We start from the raw sequence: 19,353 nt of genomic DNA, 5'->3' as shown, positions 1-19,353 counted from the left end.
AGGTGTAATGGTTCGTTTTGAGGTATTTAAGACGAAGAATAAAGGTTGGGGTTTTAGGTCTTTAGATTTGATTCGTGCGGGAGGGTTTATATGTGAATATGAGGGATTTACGGAAAACGGTTTTGGGAATGAAATTGATAACGATTTAATTTTCGACGCTACTCGTGTGCGTGATGATGGTTCTGGTGGATGCATATGGAGGTGAATGTGTGTGTGTAATATGTATGAATTTGTATATGACGGGATGTAATTCGGCGAGGTTCATTAGGTGTAGCATAGAACAAATTTGAGAAAAGTTGCTGTCTATTTACAAACATGTATAGTGTGTGATGCATTAGTGTTAAAATTGGAACGAAATTTCCGAATTCCGCTGATTCCATTCGAGAGTAATATATTTTTCATTCCGAATTTTGAAAGTTCCGGTTTTTCGATTTTTCAATTTTTTTTGTAATGGGATTGGAGTCACTATTAGATTCTATTTTTAAATTTTCTATTTTTTTTAACGAAGTTAGGTTACACGTTAGACTCCAGTCTTGTTCCAATTTTAATTTCCGAAAATTCTGGTTTTTTCCAAAAATTATACATATAACACCAAATATTATTATGTATGATATATTATATGGGAATAGAGATGAAAATTTCGAATTCATTCATTTCATGTCCGAGAATTTTCAATTTTGGAACATTGTTTTTTTCATTCCAATTTCCAATTGCTTTTTATTTTTTTGAAACACAATTGGAATTAGTTTTTTAGTTCAACAAAAGACCGGTTTTTTTTCTAAATTTGTTAACTCCGATCTGATCCGTCCGATTTCCACTCCTAGTGATGCATGAATACTATTTTACATTTTTTTTGGGATTATTTTGTAGACCCCCTTCATTTCCAAATTATATAGAACTAACTACCAAGTGGATAACACTTTAGAGGAACCCCCCTCATTTCGTAAATATTTTGACATACCCCTAAACCACCCTGAAGTCCCTATAATACACTTTTAAAATCAGTTTTAAACCCTAGCCCAACACATTTCGGTCTATCTCTTCCTCTCCCAGATTTAAAATCCCGCCTCCACAAACCTTCCACAGGTAAAATTGTTTCCCGGAGCCATAATTCTCTCTCTGGTGGTCGGAATTCGATGGTTTAACTACCGTTGGATTCCTCTCGTCGAGATCTTTCTTTTGGTGGTGATTTCGTTCAATTTGGAGCGCTGATCTGTTTCTGCAATTTTTTTTCATTCGACGACGGTGTTCTTGCCGGAGGTGTTCTTTGTGTTCCACCAGTTGAAATTTGACGGGCTACCCACCGTTGGATTCTTCTCGTCGAGATCTATATTTTGATGGTAATTTTGTTTCGTTTTATGTTTTCAGATTTATTTCTATATTATTTTTGCATTTGTGAGCGCACGGAACCGTGGGTGGTTATTAGCGGTGGCTAGGATTTTGGTAGGAGGCGAGGGGGTGAGGAGTCACTGTCTGTTTGATTTAAAATTTGTAGCATTTCCCAACAATAACCTCTCTCTCTATCTCTCGATCTCCTAGTGTTTGTTGATTTTTTAGTGTTCTGATGTTTCTTCAAATTTTGTTGATTTGCACTAAAGTAATTTTTTTTTTGTTTTGGTTTTGCAATTGCAACTTAATGAAAGTCATTGATCCACTCCTTAAAGGTGTCAAAAATTTGGTTGAAGTTACACCTGTTTCAAGTTACAGTGTTCAAAAGACTGTATACGTTACTATATATTACTATACATTACTATACATATAGTAACATGTAGTTATATATGCATATATTTGTGTATTTTTGATTTGTATTTTATTGGTTCTGAGGTGATTTATAATAAAAATATTGAAATTTGTAAATTTTTGTTGGTGTTTATGAATTTCTTTTATAAATTTGTAAAAATATGGGTTAACAAAACGAATATAACTACGAATTACTATAGATACTATAGTTATATGTAGATATTTTCAGTACAATAAACATATTGTTTTGAAAATTAAAAAAAAAATTAAAAATTAAAAAAAAAAATATATATATATATATATATATATATATATATATATATATATATATAACAAAAAGGTTTATTATGAAAAAAATAATAATAATAATAATAATAATAATAATAATAATAATAAATTAATCAACGAAAATGATAAATGCAGGAGCAGAAATGGTGAATATAATGCGGTTTGACCGAAAATTGAATATAAGGGTGGCATAGTACTTTCTCTTCTCTAGGGATATGTCAAATGATGATTTGAGTTTGAGTTTATTCCTAGTTTATTTATTTGGTGGCTAGGTGGTATGTAAAATAAAAACTTTATTTTTTGACAAGGCATACTATTTTACATAAGCTGAATTAAAATAAATATATTCTAATTTTCATGAGTTTGAATAATGAATTAAAATAATTAATAAATGTGATATACTCCAATTGAAGATGTTGGCGCGAAAAATCCGCTTGAATTTGGATACCCTGAAAGCCAACCGTTGTCACATCCAATAAATAAAATAGAAAAAAAAATAAAAATAGTCACTTTGTGAGAGAAAATACACAACCAAAGAGAGAGAGAGGAAGCAAAGAAATCAGTGGGGAAAATTATGTTTAGGGAGAGAGAGGATGTAGATCAAAAATAAAGAAAAAAAAAATTTAAAAAGAAAGAAAAAAAAAACAGAGATTTTTTTTTTCTTACAGATTTCTTCCTCTCCATGCCTGAAACTGCTGCCCCCCTCTGAAATTTCTTGATCTTGTTCTCTCACCCATTAATGGATATTACCGTTTTACGTACGTAATAAAAAAAAAAATAAAGAAAAAAAAAACGATTGAGAAACAGTTATCTCTCTCTTTGATGGGTGGGTCCGGAAATCAAGTTTCTGACCCGCCCGCCATTTCCATGGATCCTCCCAGATTGAAGGCACGCCTTTATCAAGTCTGGAAGGGTCGCAATGTAAGTTTCTTAATTAATTCTATCTATTTTTTTTTTCCCCTAATTTAATTTTGATTTCATTACGTACTAGATCACCACGAATAATTAAACGATGTTCCGTTTTTTTTTAGAAATTTGTATGTGGAGGAAGATTGGTGTTTGGTCCCGATGCATCGTCGGTTCTTCTATCGACCTTTCTAATTGGAGCACCCGCGTTAGTATTCTGCATGGATACACTATTGGGCATTTCCGAAGCCAACTACTTATACGGGCACGTCGTATTAATAGTCGGGCTTCTCCTCACGGTTTTGGTTAGCAAATTCTTTCACATTTCAAGAAAACAATATTGTACAAATCATTTTTATTACATTCGGTACCCCTGTATTGTATCGGATTGCTAAAAAAGGTAACAATGTAATTGATATTATTATTAGCAAATTACAAACCCTCCTAAAATGCATTTTTTTTTATTACACACACCTCCAAATGGTGAAGTTCTTGGGGGTAGTTTTGCTAGAAAAGTTGAATTGGAGGGTTTTGTTTTGTTAATATTAATAACACGAGATTTTTTTAACGATTAGAGTAAACACATGTGTGCTGAAAGCAGTAAACATTTTTTTTGGCACCCATGTTTTTGTTCTAATTGTTACAAAAAAACTTTCAATGTTATATTATTATAAAACTCCCCGTGATTCAACTTTTTTTTAGCAAAATACCCCCTAAAAACTCACATTTTAGGGGGTCGTGTGCCATAAAAAAACATTATAATGAGATTTTTGCTAATATTTGTAAGACGGGGAATTTTTCGCAATTAGATACAATACACGAGTACTAGCTAAATGCAAAAAACTCTATATATATCACTGTGATTATTTAATTTTGTTAATTCACAGGATTTGATTTTTCTATACATGACGGCCGCAAGAAATCCCGGGATAGTACCTAGGAACACGAGGCCGCCAGAAGCGGAGAGCGTATCGAGTTCTCTTACATCAATGGAGTGGGTCAATAGTGCAACCCCCGATTTGAAGTTACCTAGGACTAAGGATGTCTTTGTCAACGGCTACACCATACGAGTGAAGTACTGCGACACTTGTCTTTTGTACCGCCCACCGCGCGCTTCTCATTGCTCCATATGCAATAATTGCGTCCAGAGATTCGATCACCACTGCCCCTGGGTGGGACAGTGTATTGGAGTCGTAAGTTTGCTTATCCGTATACTTTTACTGTTGGAGATATAAATATTAAATGATTCATCTCACTAACAGCTTAAACTCAGGGCCCGTCCTGGGTGATTGGAGGCCCTGGGCAAGACTTAAAATCGATGCCCTAAATTCCGAATTATATATATATATATATATATATATATATATATATAGCGTGTGTGTAAGATATAGATGTATTAAATAAAAATGGGTATTAGAAAAAAAAAATTAATTTAACAAAAGTATTTTACTTTTGAGAAATAAAAACACCAATAACATGGAAAAAACAACTAAGATTAAATTGTAGCAACTAACAATAGAGAAATATATAGGAGTGCAAGAAAAATTAAATTAGAGTAAAACAATGTAAATGAGAGATAAGGGGTAAGAGGACAACAGAGATTGGGTGAAAAAAAAATAGAGAGAGATAAATGACAAAATGAATTGGGTCAAAAAAATTAATATGGAAAGTGGGTGTTGAAAAATTAAGAGATGGAGAGAATAGGGGCTGAAAGAAGAGAAAAGATAAATAATTATAAAATAATAATAAAAAATATAATATTTTTAGAGTCCCACTGGAAAGTGGGCCCTGGGCCTGGGCCCTGCTCGCCCTGGGCCAGGGCCGCACCTGCTTAAACTTTTGGCTAATGAATAATAATATTTTTTTTGCTAATATTAATAATACGGGGAGTTTTTTAGCAGTTCGAGATAACACAGAAATACTAAATGCAATAAACTTGTTATTCTTTTTGTTAGGTAAGTCGACGAGTATTCGTATAATTTATCTTCTTTGGTGTTGATTTTGGTGCAGAGAAATTACCGGACTTTCATCTTATTTGTGTCGACGTCAACGCTCTTGTGCTTGTACGTTTTCACGTTTTCTTTGTTGGACCTCCTTAAAGAACCGGGCCCTGTATTGAGAACTATGTCCGAGGATGTCATATCGGTTATCCTAGTATTTTACTGCTTCATTTCGGTTTGGTTCGTCGGCGGGCTTAGCGTCTTCCATTTATATCTTATGTGCACTAATCAGGTAATTAGCAACCTTAATTCTCTTCCTAAGACTTCTCAAAATTTTAATAATTTTTTTCTTCTAATACAAAAATTAAATCTTTTTCACTAATCATACTAAGAGATCTCAATAAAAACTTGACCATTAAGTATACATACATGATATTTGTAAACCATTTACAAATATATATTCAGTGACGGAGCCAGCATGGGGGCCATAACCCCCACCACTAATCATTTTATATAAATATTTATTTATTTTTCAATATTTGGACAGACGACGTACGAGAACTTCCGATACCGTTACGACAAGAAGGAAAATCCGTACAATCGAGGGATGGTAAAGAACCTCAAGGAAATATTTTTCTCCAAGACGGTGCCTTCCTTGGTCAACTTCCGCGAGTGGGTGACGGAAGAAGACGATTTGTTTGCGGAATCGATAACTAGAAAATTCGGGGGTGAAATCATCAAACCGAACGGGAAGATAATCGACCTAGAGCTCGGTTTACATGGCAAGGATGGAAAGGCGGTTCCGAATATTCTGCAGAATTTGGATTATAGTGGGATTGATGAAAGCTTGAAGAAAGATAAAGGTGGCAAAATTAGTAGTGATCCTTATTTCTTTCATTCCGACGACAAAGAAGGCAAGTATGGTGTCGAAGATAGTGTCGTAGATGATGATGACTGTGGGACCGACGTCGGTTCTCAGCGAACATCGTCTGCAGTTCTTCGGAGATAATTAAGGTAATTAGTTAATTAATTAATTAATTTTAATTATATGTGTGTGTTTTGATTTGTGATGTTGATTGTTTTTGTAGAGTAAAAAGGTTTGGAGATTTGGCTAAGGAATGAATTTTGCTGTGAATATTGAAACATTGTATGTAAATTACTTCTTATATGTGGCATGATAGATTTTTTTATTTTTACTTTTCTTTTCTTTTTTATTGTTATTGTTTTTTTTTTTTTTAATTTTATTCCATTTTTCTTTTATTTTTGGAGTATTAGAATTAAATATTTATTTTGGAACAGCAGGAAAATATGATGAAGGATTAGTGATGAGTTATTTCTTTGAATTACTGAAAAGATTGTCTTCTAACAATTAAGTCTTCTTTATTTATTTATTTTTTCTGGTGTTTTGTTTAATAATATAATTCATATTATATTCATGTTGTTAATGATAGTGAATTTACAGTTAAGCAAATTTTACTTACTGATTAGTGATGGGCCAAATTAAGCTAAAAAGCCCAAAATTTAGAAGTCAATAAACGCCCCAAACCTGTGGGTTTAATCTTATTTTCGTAAATAGCACTTAACCCCCTTTCGTTACAAGTTTTTGTAGATGACACGCGGTTAAGTTTGACAGAAAAATTAACAGAGCCTACCCCATGTAAACCACAAGGGGATTATGTGCCGATATTACAAGGGGCTCATCTACAAAAGCTTGTAACCACATAGTGGTTAAGGACTATTTACCCATCTTATTTACTAAAGGAAATTACAACCACCTCTTAAATGTAATTAAAAAAAAACAAAAACTATTCTTGTGAAAAATTACATCCATCCACTTCCAGTTTGTAAATTTCTTACATTCACCCCCTATAATAGGGTGTTAATGTAAGAAGTCTACAAACTATAGGAGATGGATGTAATTACGAAAAAATAAGGGGTTCTTTCGTAATAGATCTTACCTCAGGGAGAATTTTTACATAGTCTTTCAATTCAATTTTGATTTTTTTTTTGGGTACCCAAATACTTTAAAACTAGATTGAAACTTTGAGAATTACTAATTTTGTAGATGCTAGCTATACTTAAAAATAACACCGCGTGATCTTACACTACCGATATACACGTAATAATACAAAAACTCATATTTGGTTATTTATGTAGATCTATAATGCAAACCACCCGATGTATTAAATTTTGACGGTATAATTATTTTTTTGTGTGATGGAATTAGCATATAAATGGTGTCTATGTATATTGAAATCTGAAATGCTAAATCCCACACTATTTTTATCAAAATCTTCTCTTCTCTTTTCCCACCATTTTTCCCTAATTTTTTTCACAAAATTACACATTAAAAACATCCCTAGCATTCCAAGTTCGAATTTGACAAAAATCTTCACATGTTCAAAACTAAAATAAAGTTGGAATTTAAGAAAAATATTCGAAGTGATATGAATTTGAATATTTAAAAAGGTTTAATGAAATTGAATAAATATTAAATAAAACGGAGCTCATTTTTTATGATTATTCACGTAAAAAATTAATGAATTTTGAGTAAGTTGGATAAAATCATTTTAGAGAAAATTTGAGTTGAGAGAGAATTTTTTTTCTAATTTATGTTTGGGATTTAGTAAATTTTAGTGTGGGATTTAGCATGCCCCTATTGAAATACCATATAGGTCAAAATATTGTGACATTTATTGGGAACTGGTCTTGTGCAAAGATTTTAGGGGCAATGTTTTGAAAACCGGACCGGACCGGCCGGTCGAACCGGTTTAACCGGGAACCGGCGAGGGGTCCGGTCTGGTTCAACACATAAACCCGTAAGATGCAAAAACCCGGTTGAACAGCAAAAACCCGGTGAAATCCACGGTTGAACCGAGAAAACCCGGAACCGGCCAAAACCGGGTTTTTGTAAATAAAAGGAAGGAGAGGCTGATTTTTACGGTGTGGTCAGGGAGAAGAACAGAAAACTAGAAAAATGTGGGCAAGAGTTTTCGGATCTACTGAATCTGAGGATTGAGAGAAAATTTTGTATGCCAATCAATTAAAAGAAGAAAATATAAGAAGAATAAACAAAAGAAATGAGAGTAAGGGGGCTTGAGTAGGACTTTGGTAATACTGAGTAAGAACAAAGAATTGTTGGCGGCTGTATGTGGGTAGAGTTGGGATGGGAAGTATGAGAAAGAAAGAGAGAGGATAGAGAGATAGAGAGAGAAGTAGGGTTAAGTGGTGGAGGAAAATGAAACGTAAAATAATGAAAAGGTATTAGTGAAAGTAAAATTAAAATAATATATATATTACTTTTGTAAATTTCTAAATTATGACTCTGTATATATGATATTAGGTACATTGATTTAAATTTTATGTTTAAAATTTATTTGTTAAACTTTTAGGTTGATTATCAAAGGATTGTATTTTCAATTGATATTTTATAATATAATTATATTTTAAACTATATGAAAATAATAAATAAAATAAAAAATACAAAAACCCGGTTGGACCCCGGTTGAACCGGTTCAACCGTGACCCGGTAGCTTGGCCGGGTTGATGTCCGGTCCGGTTTTCAAAACATTGTTTAGGGGTTTTTGTGATAAAGTCTCCAACCAAGCATGTTTATTATTCTAGGTTTAGGGGTTATATCTCTTTCACCAATAAGTCCACCCCTTTAATATTTATTATAAATAAAGGAAACACTCATGTATATCCCAATATTACCCTCAACCATTTATACCCAATTCTTAATTGTAACCCCAATTTAATCAATTTTGTCCACAAAAATCCAATTTTGACCACAAAAAATTCAATTTTGACTTTTTTTTGGAGCATACTTTAATACGCTCCAATTTCATCCTTTAACTTAATTTAATCTCAATTTGAACCCAAATTCACAAATTATTCAATTTTGACCCAAAACTTTTTTTTTCAAAAAAAAAAAATTCAAAAACTTTTTTTTTCCCGCCGGATTCCGGCGTTGACTTTTCAAAAAAAAATTTGTTTTTTTTTTCTTTCGGATTTTTTCGCCGGTTTCCGGTGTTGACTTTTTTTTTTTTTTTTTGCTTTTTTCTTTTCTTTTCTTCCGGATTTTTTCGCCGGTTTCCGGCGGTCTCCGGCGTTGACTTTTTTTAGTGTTTTTTTGAGTTTTTTTTTGGTTTTTTTTTTTTTTTTTTACGTCCGCCGCTAAACGTTGACCGTAATTGTGCTGTCACTGACAGTAAATTAACGTAATTATACTGTCAGTGACAGTAAATTAACGTAATTGTACTGCCGTTGACAATACATTTATGTAATTGTGCTGTCGTTGACAGTAAATTAATGTAATATTATTATTTATTTTATTGTTTTTTTGTTTTTTTTTTTGTTTGATTTGTTGACAAGTCAACGTAATTATATTACTGTCGTTGACAGTAAAATAACTGTAAACACAATAATATTACTGTCAACAACATCAATATTATTATTTTCTTGGGTTTTTTGTTTTGTTTAAGTTATTCACGGAGTAACGTAATAATATTACTGTCTATTATTGTAATATTACTGTAAACACAATAATATTACTGTAGTTGACGGTAATATTACTGTTGTTATAGTAATATTGCTGTCAACCACATCAATATTATTATTTTGTTTGGATTTTTTGTTTGTTTGTGTTATTCATGGAGTAACGTAATAATATTATTGTCTATTATTGTAGTATTACTGTGGTTGACGGTAATATTATGTTGTTATAGTAATATTACTGTCACTCACAGTAATATTAATCCTTTTGGTTTTTTATTATGTTTACATTTGTTGAACGGTCAACATAGTAATATTACTCTATTACACATTAATAATGAGTTTTGTTGTGTTAATATTACTGTGCTAGAGATTAATATAACAATATTACTGTGTTAAACAGTAGTTTAGTTTAATTTTACTGTGTTTAACAGTAATATAGTTAATATTACTGTCAATCACAGCAATATTGTTGTTTAAACGAAAAAAAAGTTATAGAAAGAAAGAAAAAAAAAATCGAAAAAGTCAACGCCGGAAACCGTCGAAATTTTTTTTTTTTGAAAAGTCAACGCCGGAATCCGGCGGGAAAAAAAATTTGAAAAAAAAAAATTGGGTCAAAATTGAATAACTTGTGAAATTTGGGGTCAAATTGAGGTTAAATAAAGTTAAGGATGAAATTGGAGCATATTAAAGTATGAGGGGTTATTTTAATCCTTTACAAAAATCTGGACCATGTGTGGACTTATTGATAAATGAGTTTTTTGTCTTGACCTCTTTATAAATAAGTATACATTGATGGATTTATTTGTAAAAATCCCAACATTTTATAGTTAACTGCCAACATGTGACAGATGTCATCCGCTCATATTATTATTAATAATCCGGAATATATTTATTATTCGACAAGTAACATCGTGCTAACTTGTCAAGGTGCTACTAATTCAACAATCACTACCTAATAACTTATTATTCATTTAATTTAAAAAAAAATTAACTATTAAAGTAAAACAATTTTTTGCCACTTCAATTTTAAACCAAGCAGACACAAATGTTTGCTTGTCTCTCTATCTTTCTGTACTCAACTATACAATATGTCCAGGGGTTTTCAAACTATATATATATTTTTTTTAATTTTACATATTTTTAAATTATAGAGTTTTATGAAATCATTCACAAATTTCCGTCCCAAAATTTCATACTTCTTCTTGAAATCTCACTAATTTTGATTTTTTTTTTCTGCAATGAAGATTGTCAAGTTGAAGCTACTCAATCGAATATTTTGATTTCGTATGTTAAAAATTAAATATTAGTTAATGCTAACGAACTGCGAAATACTTTCAAAAAATGGGACTACATCGAAAAATAGTCTAAACTTCAACATTATATTCTTGTTACAATTTTTTCCTCATTCTTATCTGTTTATTATATTAAATTGAATATTGAAGTTATGAATTAATTCCAATATTCAATAAATTTGACTTGCAACCAAAATAGCCTAACATGCTGACAAAATAAAAGCATGCACGAGCAAGCATCCGTGTGTATGTATATTCCTGTTATATATATATATATATATATATATATATATATATATATATATATATATATATATATATATATATATATATATATATATATATATATATATATATATGATTTGCTCCAAAATTGTTGAGATGATGACTTGTCTTCTTTGGACGATATTTTAATGATAGCTTGCCGGAAATTCCGCCGGCGGTGTACCTGCAACACCGGGAGGGGTTTCCCGGCGTAGAAGCTCCGACGATCAAGTCAGTGTTTATAGAGAGATAATCGAGTGTGATATGTAAGAGAGAGCATAGAAGTAATGAGTTGAGAATAACTCCCTCTTTATAGGTGAGGATACTTGATGAGCAAGAAATAAGCAAACTTGCCCTAACTCTTCTTCTTGGGCCTGATATGATTTTGGGCCAAATCCCAGTGAAGATTCAATCCACAGCCCAATAAATGATTAGGAAACCCCCTGAGGACAATTTAGTCCGTATCAATATATATATATATATATATATATATATATATATATATATATATATATATATATATATATATATATATATATATATATATATATATATATATAATGTTGAAATAATGAGAATAGAGAAAAATACTAAAGAAGGTATCAATTTCGTATATTCATATTTTGAACTTCATTCGCATTTAAATAAAATTATAAATGGTATTTAATTTACTATAAATATAATAATGAAAGTGTATATTTTATTAGCAAAGAAGAAAATGAATTAATGTTGTGCCTGCACGTTACATAAAGGCCAACAACTAAGTCTAAAATATCATATAGTAATTCAAAAAATGATTCTAATTTTAAATAATGTCATATTGGCAATTTATTAATTTAATTTGACTTTTAAACTATTCGAGCGGAATGGAACTCCCCACGTAATTAATTAAGCCAAATTCTCCGCGTTATTTTTGTCTAGAAATGATAGACTTAATTTCATTTTGCACCCTTGAAATATAGCATTTTGACACTTTACACCTTTGAAAATTTTTAATAGCATTTTGCACCCTTAAACATTTTTTAATCATTTTTTAAGTCGCTTTATTACAAAATTATTTTGAAATTATTCCCCGAAATTATCAGAAGTTGGAAGATCCGCCAGCAGTTGACAGAAAGATATGAAATCAATTTAATTTTTTATTACAGGAAAAAAAATATACATTGATAATCAGACAGACAGATATATACAGAAAGCAAAAATTAATATATATAATATATATTTAAATAAAATAGATACAGAACAAAATATTCCCCCTAAAAGAACCCGTCTTTGAGAGAGCAAATGGCAGCTGTTTCTTGATCATCTCAATTAATCTCTCTCTCTCTCTCTCTCTCTCTCTCTCTCTCTCTCTCTCTCTCTCTCTCTCTCTCTCTTAATAGCCAAAACCCACATAGCCGATTTCTTGAAATTCGAACCAGAGTCATAAAAACTCTTTATGCATGTTTCTGCATGAAATGATCAAGAATGGTGAAAAGTGATATCTTTTTGTATTTGGGCTGTTGTGAAAGAACAAAGAGAAGGAGAATAAACCTGGATTTTCTGTTACTGATTATCTGAATTCGGGTTTTGGGTTTTTAGGGTTTTCTTCCCCCACTTTTTTTTTTTTTATTTTTCTACAATTTAATTAAGCTTTATTCATTATGGATATAGACAAACCCCAAAAACCTAAGAGGCTTTATCAAGTCTGGAGAGGAAGTAATGTAAGAACCCTTTTTCTTTATGATTATTTTCTTGATTTTTGTTGTGTCTGAAGAGGATTTTTTGATTCTAAAACAAAGGAACTATTATTATTTATTTTATTTATTTTTTTTCAGTTTTCATTCCAGATTGAATTTAAATTTGCTAAAAGCAAAATTCAAGAAATACTTCATGTATGTTGTTTATAGTAGTTGTTTTTCAATTTTTACTACTCAGGTTTGGATTTAAACTTGTTATGTAGTTCACATCCAAAAGTTTATTCTTCTGTTTAAAATGTTTTTTTTTTAATTTATTTTTTATTATTTTTAATCTCTAGTAAATTCAGAAATTTACTTTTTATTATTTATTTTTTTTTTTAATTTATTTATTATTATTTTGATGCGTGCACTTCTTTTTGTTTGTATGTATGTATGTATGTATGTATATATATGTGGCCATGTCCTTTCTCTTGAATTTTTTTTCTTATTTCGACAGCGTTTCAATCGACTAATACTTATTCGTATGATCTGGTCTAATTTTTATGTTTCTGAATTGACAGAGATTCTTTTTGGGAGGAAGGTTGATATTTGGTCCCGACGTAAGTTCATTATTCCTGTCGACATTCCTAATTGTCGGTCCCTCGATTGCATTTTGTATAAAGATCTTGTTTGTAATCAAACACCACCTCAAAGAAAACAAAAACGACGAAGTTGTCCCGTGGTACCCTGTTCTTGCAGTGGCTATAGTACTAACCATTTTGGTGAGTAAAAATGCAATCTTTTAATATACTTTTTACTTTTTATATAAATCTCTTACTCGTGTCGAGAATATCGAAATTATACCATAAAAAAGGTGAACTAGAAACACAAATTTAACGTAATTAAACGTGTTGAACTAGAAGATGTGTTGTGTTAAGCATGCGTTTATTTCCATTTTCTTGCCATCAAGAATATTTTCTTGGTAATTAAAGTGGATTAGTGGACTAATTTTTACGTACAAATTTTCTCGATTTTCTTGTTTTTTTTTTTTGCAGGATATATTCTTTCTCTTTCTTACATCAAGTAGAGATCCCGGAATCGTACCTAGGAATACGAAACCACCCGAATGCGACGAGGCGTTCGATATAAACACTCCTTCGATGGAATGGGTCAATGGCAGAACTCCTCATCTAAAACTCCCGCGGACGAAGGACGTTTCGGTAAATGGACACACAGTGAAGGTGAAATTCTGCGACACGTGTCTGCTCTACCGGCCGCCACGCGCATCTCATTGCTCCATATGCAATAACTGCGTGCAGAGATTCGATCATCATTGCCCGTGGGTTGGTCAATGCATCGGTATAGTGAGTATTACTATAAAAAGATTCAATTTTTTTACGAGTTTCGAAAGAAAATATAATTTTTTTTCGAATCTTTATTTTGCGTGTGCAGCGTAACTATAGGTTCTTCTACATGTTTATATCCACTTCGATGACGCTGTGCTTGTACATATTTGTCGTCTCGTGGTACAATATTGTTCACCAAAAGGGCAGTGTGTGGAAAGCTATGTCGTGCGATTATTTGTCGGATATTCTGATTGTGTACTGCTTCGTTTCTTTCTGGTTTGTCGGCGGCTTAACGATTTTCCACTTCTACTTGATTAGCACTAATCAGGTGATTCTTCTTCCAAATATTTGCGCAGATTAGATAATTAATCATGATTCGTGATATAACTGCATTTTTCGATTGATTCTTGATATAACTGCATTTTCGATGATTCTTGATTTAATTGCATTTTTCGATGATTCTTGATTTAACTGCATTTTTCGATGATTCTTGATGTTTGGATTTTATTTTTATTTTATTTTTCGTTTTTCGATGTCAAGAAATTTACCCGTCATGTAATACATAAGCCCATTTGTTCGCTTTCTAACATTTCGATTAATTTGAAGGTTTTTATTTAAGTTCATTTACTAATATTCTGATAAAAACATCATCGTTCAAGACGAACAATTAATGTATATTGTAGCAAGATTTAGTTATGGTTCACATGAGCTAACGCCAATCTAGTTTCGTTGCGTAAATTACATGATCGAAATGAACGAACTTTATATAATCACCGATGACTACTAAAATCGGATTTTACCTTATTATTTGTAGATATTGATGCAATTTTTATTTTTTAATGCAGACTACGTACGAGAACTTCCGATACCGATACGACAAGAAGGAGAATCCGTATAACAGAGGAATGATTAACAATTTCAAAGAAATATTCTTCTCGAGAATTCCGCCTTCGATGATCGATTTCCGAGCTTTTGTTGAGGAAGATGAAGGTACGGTTGTGGAGCCCACTAATCATAATTTCATGGGAGGTATCATCGCAAGCTCGAAAGAGAAAATCGACATCGAAATGGGATCGAAAAACAACGGCCTTTCACTTCCTGATATTCTCCGTAATTTGGAGTACGATGAAATTGAGGAGAGTATGAAATACAATGAAGGAAGTGAAAAATCCGATTCTAATCGGTATATAATTCAAGTGGACGAAAATGAAGAGGAGAAATGTGATGGTATAATATCGGAGCGAACTAAAGAAACGAGTCGAGCCTAAATTTAAAGGTAAAATCTAATTCGAACGTCGATTTGACAGGCTTAGTGTAAAATAGTACTAATCTTTTTCTTTCTGCTTACGACAATCTTGATGCAGATATGCGAAAGGCATTTTCTTACAAAAATTACGGTGCCTAAGCAAAGCTTTTCGAGCTTCTTGCAAGAGAAACGAGGAAGAATTTGTCGTATATCTTAAAATATTTTGTCCTCGATTCGTTTTTATACTTATATTTCTTGTGAATCTTCAAAAAGGCACTTTGCTGTTAGAAGAATTTGTTGTGTGTATTTGTATACATACTTTAAATCGACAAACATTATTCTTTTCAACGGACGGTCGTTGTTGTTCGGTAACAAGAATGTACGCTCGTTCTTTTTCGATGTGATTATATAAAATGCGGTTGTGTTCGATATGTATTCCATGTATTACAAATGATTGTTACCTATAGTTGTATTTAGTAGCATGTACTAAAACTTATGATAGCTAAATTACAGACACCCCCTGAGATACTATCAAATTACGAAAACTCCCTCATTCTTTTGGAAATTACAACCCCTCAATTATGTATTGTCTTACGAATAAACATTCATAATTGTGAAAAAATATTGGGTAAATTACGACCACCCCATAAGGTAAGGTCAAAGTACGAAAAATATTATGTCTGGGTAATTGCAACCACCCCTCAACTATGAATCTTCTTACACGCCCAACCTTACAATGTCAAATTTAGCAAAATCTTTCTAGATTATGTGCAATATTCTCTAATTTGTGCCAGTTTTACCCCGGGCTCCGTATTTTGAAACAAGATGATTATAAAATGCGTCGCTTGATTTGTAAATATTAGATTATAGTGCATCAAAAATTGCATTTTTGTGCAAAATGAGTACAAACTGAAGAACAGTTCACGGAATCTTGAAGATTATGTTGAATTTGACACCATTATGGTGGACTTGTAAAAAGATTAATAGCTGACACAGTGGTTGTAATTAGCCAAATAAGTGGGTTTTTTTTTCGTAATTCGACCTTACCTCAGGGACTGTCCGTAAATTACCCAAAAATATTTGAACAAATTTTCATACTACTCAAACTTCAGTCTGAAGATTACAACTTTGAACATTTTTCATCAATAGCTGAGTTTAAATTTACAAGTTAATTCAAACATAAATAGCAAATACAATGACTAAAAAAGAACCATTTCTCAACAATAGTTGATGAATTTACAAGTTCATAAACTCAAATTAATATTCTTGCAAACAACTACTATACAACAAAAAAAGTCAACTATTCATTCACTCCGATTTTTCAGACTTCATCGGTCGGGCATCGACTTTCTTAGCAGCCGGAGCTTCATCCTTCTTAGGCCTAGTCAGCATTCCGGCCACCCAAACTGCCGCCAGTGTCGCCTTCACCGGAGCAAGCCAATAAACAATTAAATGCTCTTTCGTTATATGCTCTCCATGAGCAAATGCCCACCCCATCACCTACAAAAAAAAAAAAGACCATTTTTTTATTTATTTTTATGCTTTCGATAAAATAGAGTTCAAGGCAATAATAGAGATCGAAAATAAACACTTACAGAAGCTGGATTCATACATCCACCGGTTAAATCGGAGCCAAGAATATGAAGAGACAGCTTCGAGACACTAGAGATCCAAGTTTTCATGAAGAAACTATTACCGATATTTTTAGATAGGCAAATCGAGATTATTACAATTGCGAATGTTAGAAAACCTTCGGTTAGTGCTCCCTTTGTTATGTCAACGTTCAAGCGGGGCCCACGCCCTATTTCGGGAAATGCGGCCATTACGAACCTCACGCCGTAAACCGATCCAACTACCTTAACAAGAGGAAAAAAAAAAACCGACATAAACAAGAGTAAGGCTTCGAGTAAAACAAATTAAATCCATGTGTAAGAATAACCAAATTCAACCCATTCCCCTTATTTTTCTAATTTGTAATCGGATTCTCAATTTTATTTCACTAATGCAAATCAACATAACCAAATTACACCACAATCGAGGTTATATCAAACACGAAAACACTAATCGAAAATCAATATAAACCAAATTACCCTACAATTTGAAGCTCATTACTCCAACAATCTAACACATAAGATTGCATAACCATCAAAGAACTTCAAAGATTGCATTTTTTTTCGCACTAATCGAAAATCAATATAAACCCAATTCTTGAAGCTCGTTATTCAAACAATCAAACACATAAGAGAAGGTAAATAATAACACCAACATAATTCATTGCATAACCACCAAAGAACTTCAAAGATTGCATTTTTAATTTTTTTTTTTTTTTGCACAATAATTAGGGCTGAAAATCAAATCAAGATACTCGATATACAACCAAAATTGAACACATACTTTCGTTCGATAAGCTACGTAGAATCTCAATTCGAGCTCGATTAGAAGAAAGAAAAGAAAAAATGTACGAGAAAAATCAAGAAATTCAGACAAGCATGAACAAACATAGGGGATAGAGAAACCTGTGCAGGAATTCTGGCGCCAAGTGTGAAAAGGAAATTGGAGAAGTCGCCGGAAATGGCGGAGGATAAAACGGTGAGGGGGTTGTAGGCCCCACCGTTGGTGAGCTTAGACAAGAAGGCGAAGAAGAACATGTTGAGAATGGAGACGGAGTATCTGATTAATTCGCCCTCGAATTGATGAGCGCCGTACCCCAATATTCTGTGCACGAAGATCTTGAGGAGGACGCCGGACCAGATCCACATGAAAGACATCGCGAAATCCGCCGCCAGGAGCCGCCGCCGCCGCCCGCCGCCGGACATTTTCGGTGCTCTCGTGAGAATTAACAAACAAAAAAAAAACAGAGGAACACACAACTCAGATGGGTCTGAGAAAGTCGTCCGTCGGAAAAGAAAAGAGGAAAAAAGCACGTTTCGTGGGAATCTCTGCGTTGAATCAGACAGCCTCGTAAGTTTGTTATTGTTTGGACAAAGCCTCCATTTTTGTCGGGTTCTTGTATTTTTAATTGTGGTGCTTATGATTTATTTATTTTTATCTTATTTTCTTCTTTAATTTGGAGTGAGTAGGGAATCGGAATAAGTTAGGTTTGAAAAAAAAAAAAAATTGAAGTAAAAGAACTAGTTCCAATTACGTTCAAAAAAAAAGAATTGGAATGAAAATATTTGTTCCAAAATCGCAAAATTTTGAATTGAAATCGGCAGAATTCAGAAATTTCTATTTTTTTGTCACCTAAAATATAATGTACACAATATAATATCGGTATTTTAAGTGAAATATTCGGAAAAAAATCGGAGTTTTCAGAACATAAAATCAGATTGAAAAATCAAAATCTCATATATATATATATATATTCCAATTTCAATCCAAATAATTTCGGAACTCGAAACTTTAGAATTTATATTGAAAATATTGTTCCATAATTAGAAAAATTCGGATTGTAATCGACGAAAATCGAAAATTACGTTCCAATTTCCACCCTCAGGGATGAGTGATAGGGATGGGGATCGAATTATGTACACATCGTCCCGCAAGAGATGATCTAACGGTTGGAGCATTTAAACATGTGTCAGTTAGGGCTGAGACTGGGTTGGTTTTTATCCACCAACCGACCTATTACTGACCATATTTTTAGGCGGATAATCAATTTTTAACAGACTCATTGGATTGGGTAAAAAATTTCAACCAACCCATCTATAATGGTTCGGTTGGTGGTTTATAATATTATCAAAAGTTGGTTGGCCGATAATTATTGGTTATCCAACTATACTATTAAAATTTTATTAAAAATATAAATAAATGTCGTATTTTCTTAAGTGGTTATTGAAATTATCAAAATAATTAGTATTTTAAAGTTTAAAACAATCAACAATGGAAAAAAATTTGACCTAAATCTTCAACTAGTTTCTTTATGCACAAGCTTAAACAAAAATTCCACAAAACTCCACTAAACCTCTTGTGCATGTTTGAAATTACTTTGAATTTCCTAATTATATTTTTTCGTTAAATTGTTATTACTTATTTTGAACTGATAAATGATGATTGTACCGTGACATTATGCAAAATGTGGATATTTTTACTCTAAAATTTGAATTTTTTTAAGTGAACTAGATGGCGGGTATAAACCATCAACCGACCCATTCCAGAACCAAATATTCGGTTAAC

General features: G+C 32.2%; 3 protein-coding genes across 3 annotated transcripts; 2 read left to right on the top strand and 1 right to left on the bottom strand.

The window, feature by feature from the left end:
• Nucleotides 1–2,502: 2,502 nt before the first annotated feature.
• On the top strand, nt 2,503–6,243 carry LOC105959907 (putative protein S-acyltransferase 1). The gene is made up of 6 exons (XM_088824202.1): nt 2,503–2,949; nt 3,060–3,239; nt 3,822–4,127; nt 4,945–5,166; nt 5,422–5,888; nt 5,963–6,243. Exons 1-5 carry the CDS (start codon nt 2,851–2,853, stop codon nt 5,881–5,883), a joined length of 1,269 nt encoding a protein of 422 aa, XP_088680328.1. The 5' UTR covers nt 2,503–2,850; the 3' UTR covers nt 5,884–5,888; nt 5,963–6,243.
• A 5,946-nt stretch (nt 6,244–12,189) lies between these two features.
• On the top strand, nt 12,190–15,606 carry LOC105959921 (putative protein S-acyltransferase 4). Its single transcript, XM_088824201.1, has 6 exons — nt 12,190–12,630; nt 13,167–13,367; nt 13,641–13,949; nt 14,038–14,259; nt 14,777–15,207; nt 15,296–15,606. Exons 1-5 carry the CDS (start codon nt 12,571–12,573, stop codon nt 15,197–15,199), a joined length of 1,215 nt encoding a protein of 404 aa, XP_088680327.1. The 5' UTR covers nt 12,190–12,570; the 3' UTR covers nt 15,200–15,207; nt 15,296–15,606.
• A 650-nt stretch (nt 15,607–16,256) lies between these two features.
• On the bottom strand, nt 16,257–18,212 carry LOC105959919 (putative aquaporin SIP2-1). The gene is made up of 3 exons (XM_012984081.2): nt 17,694–18,212; nt 16,773–17,033; nt 16,257–16,677 (listed from the first exon to the last, which is right to left on the bottom strand). The coding sequence occupies exons 1-3, from the start codon at nt 17,991–17,993 to the stop codon at nt 16,486–16,488; spliced, it is 753 nt and encodes a 250-aa protein (XP_012839535.2). The 5' UTR covers nt 17,994–18,212; the 3' UTR covers nt 16,257–16,485.
• Between the last annotated feature and the right edge of the window lie 1,141 nt (nt 18,213–19,353).

The sequence above is a fragment of the Erythranthe guttata genome, chromosome 10 (genome assembly GCF_056151865.1).
Source record: "Erythranthe guttata isolate IM_541 chromosome 10, IM_541, whole genome shotgun sequence".
Lineage (NCBI taxonomy): Eukaryota > Viridiplantae > Streptophyta > Magnoliopsida > Lamiales > Phrymaceae > Erythranthe > Erythranthe guttata.
The sequence above is the reverse complement of the archived record's forward strand: the minus strand, read 5'-3'. Positions and strand labels throughout refer to the sequence as shown.

Coding starts and splice junctions, on each gene's coding strand:
- LOC105959907 (XM_088824202.1), top strand. CDS start 2,851: ATGGGTGGGTCCGGAAATCAAGTTTCTGACCCGCCCGCCATTTCCATG. Junction 3,240..3,821: donor GGCTTCTCCTCACGGTTTTG/GTTAGCAAATTC, acceptor GTTAATTCACAG/GATTTGATTTTTCTATACAT. Junction 4,128..4,944: donor TGGGACAGTGTATTGGAGTC/GTAAGTTTGCTT, acceptor ATTTTGGTGCAG/AGAAATTACCGGACTTTCAT.
- LOC105959921 (XM_088824201.1), top strand. CDS start 12,571: ATGGATATAGACAAACCCCAAAAACCTAAGAGGCTTTATCAAGTCTGG. Junction 12,631..13,166: donor AAGTCTGGAGAGGAAGTAAT/GTAAGAACCCTT, acceptor CTGAATTGACAG/AGATTCTTTTTGGGAGGAAG. Junction 13,368..13,640: donor CTATAGTACTAACCATTTTG/GTGAGTAAAAAT, acceptor TTTTTTTTGCAG/GATATATTCTTTCTCTTTCT.
- LOC105959919 (XM_012984081.2), bottom strand. CDS start 17,993: ATGTCCGGCGGCGGGCGGCGGCGGCGGCTCCTGGCGGCGGATTTCGCG. Junction 17,034..17,693: donor GCGCCAGAATTCCTGCACAG/GTTTCTCTATCC, acceptor CCTCTTGTTAAG/GTAGTTGGATCGGTTTACGG. Junction 16,678..16,772: donor GATGTATGAATCCAGCTTCT/GTAAGTGTTTAT, acceptor TTTTTTTTGTAG/GTGATGGGGTGGGCATTTGC.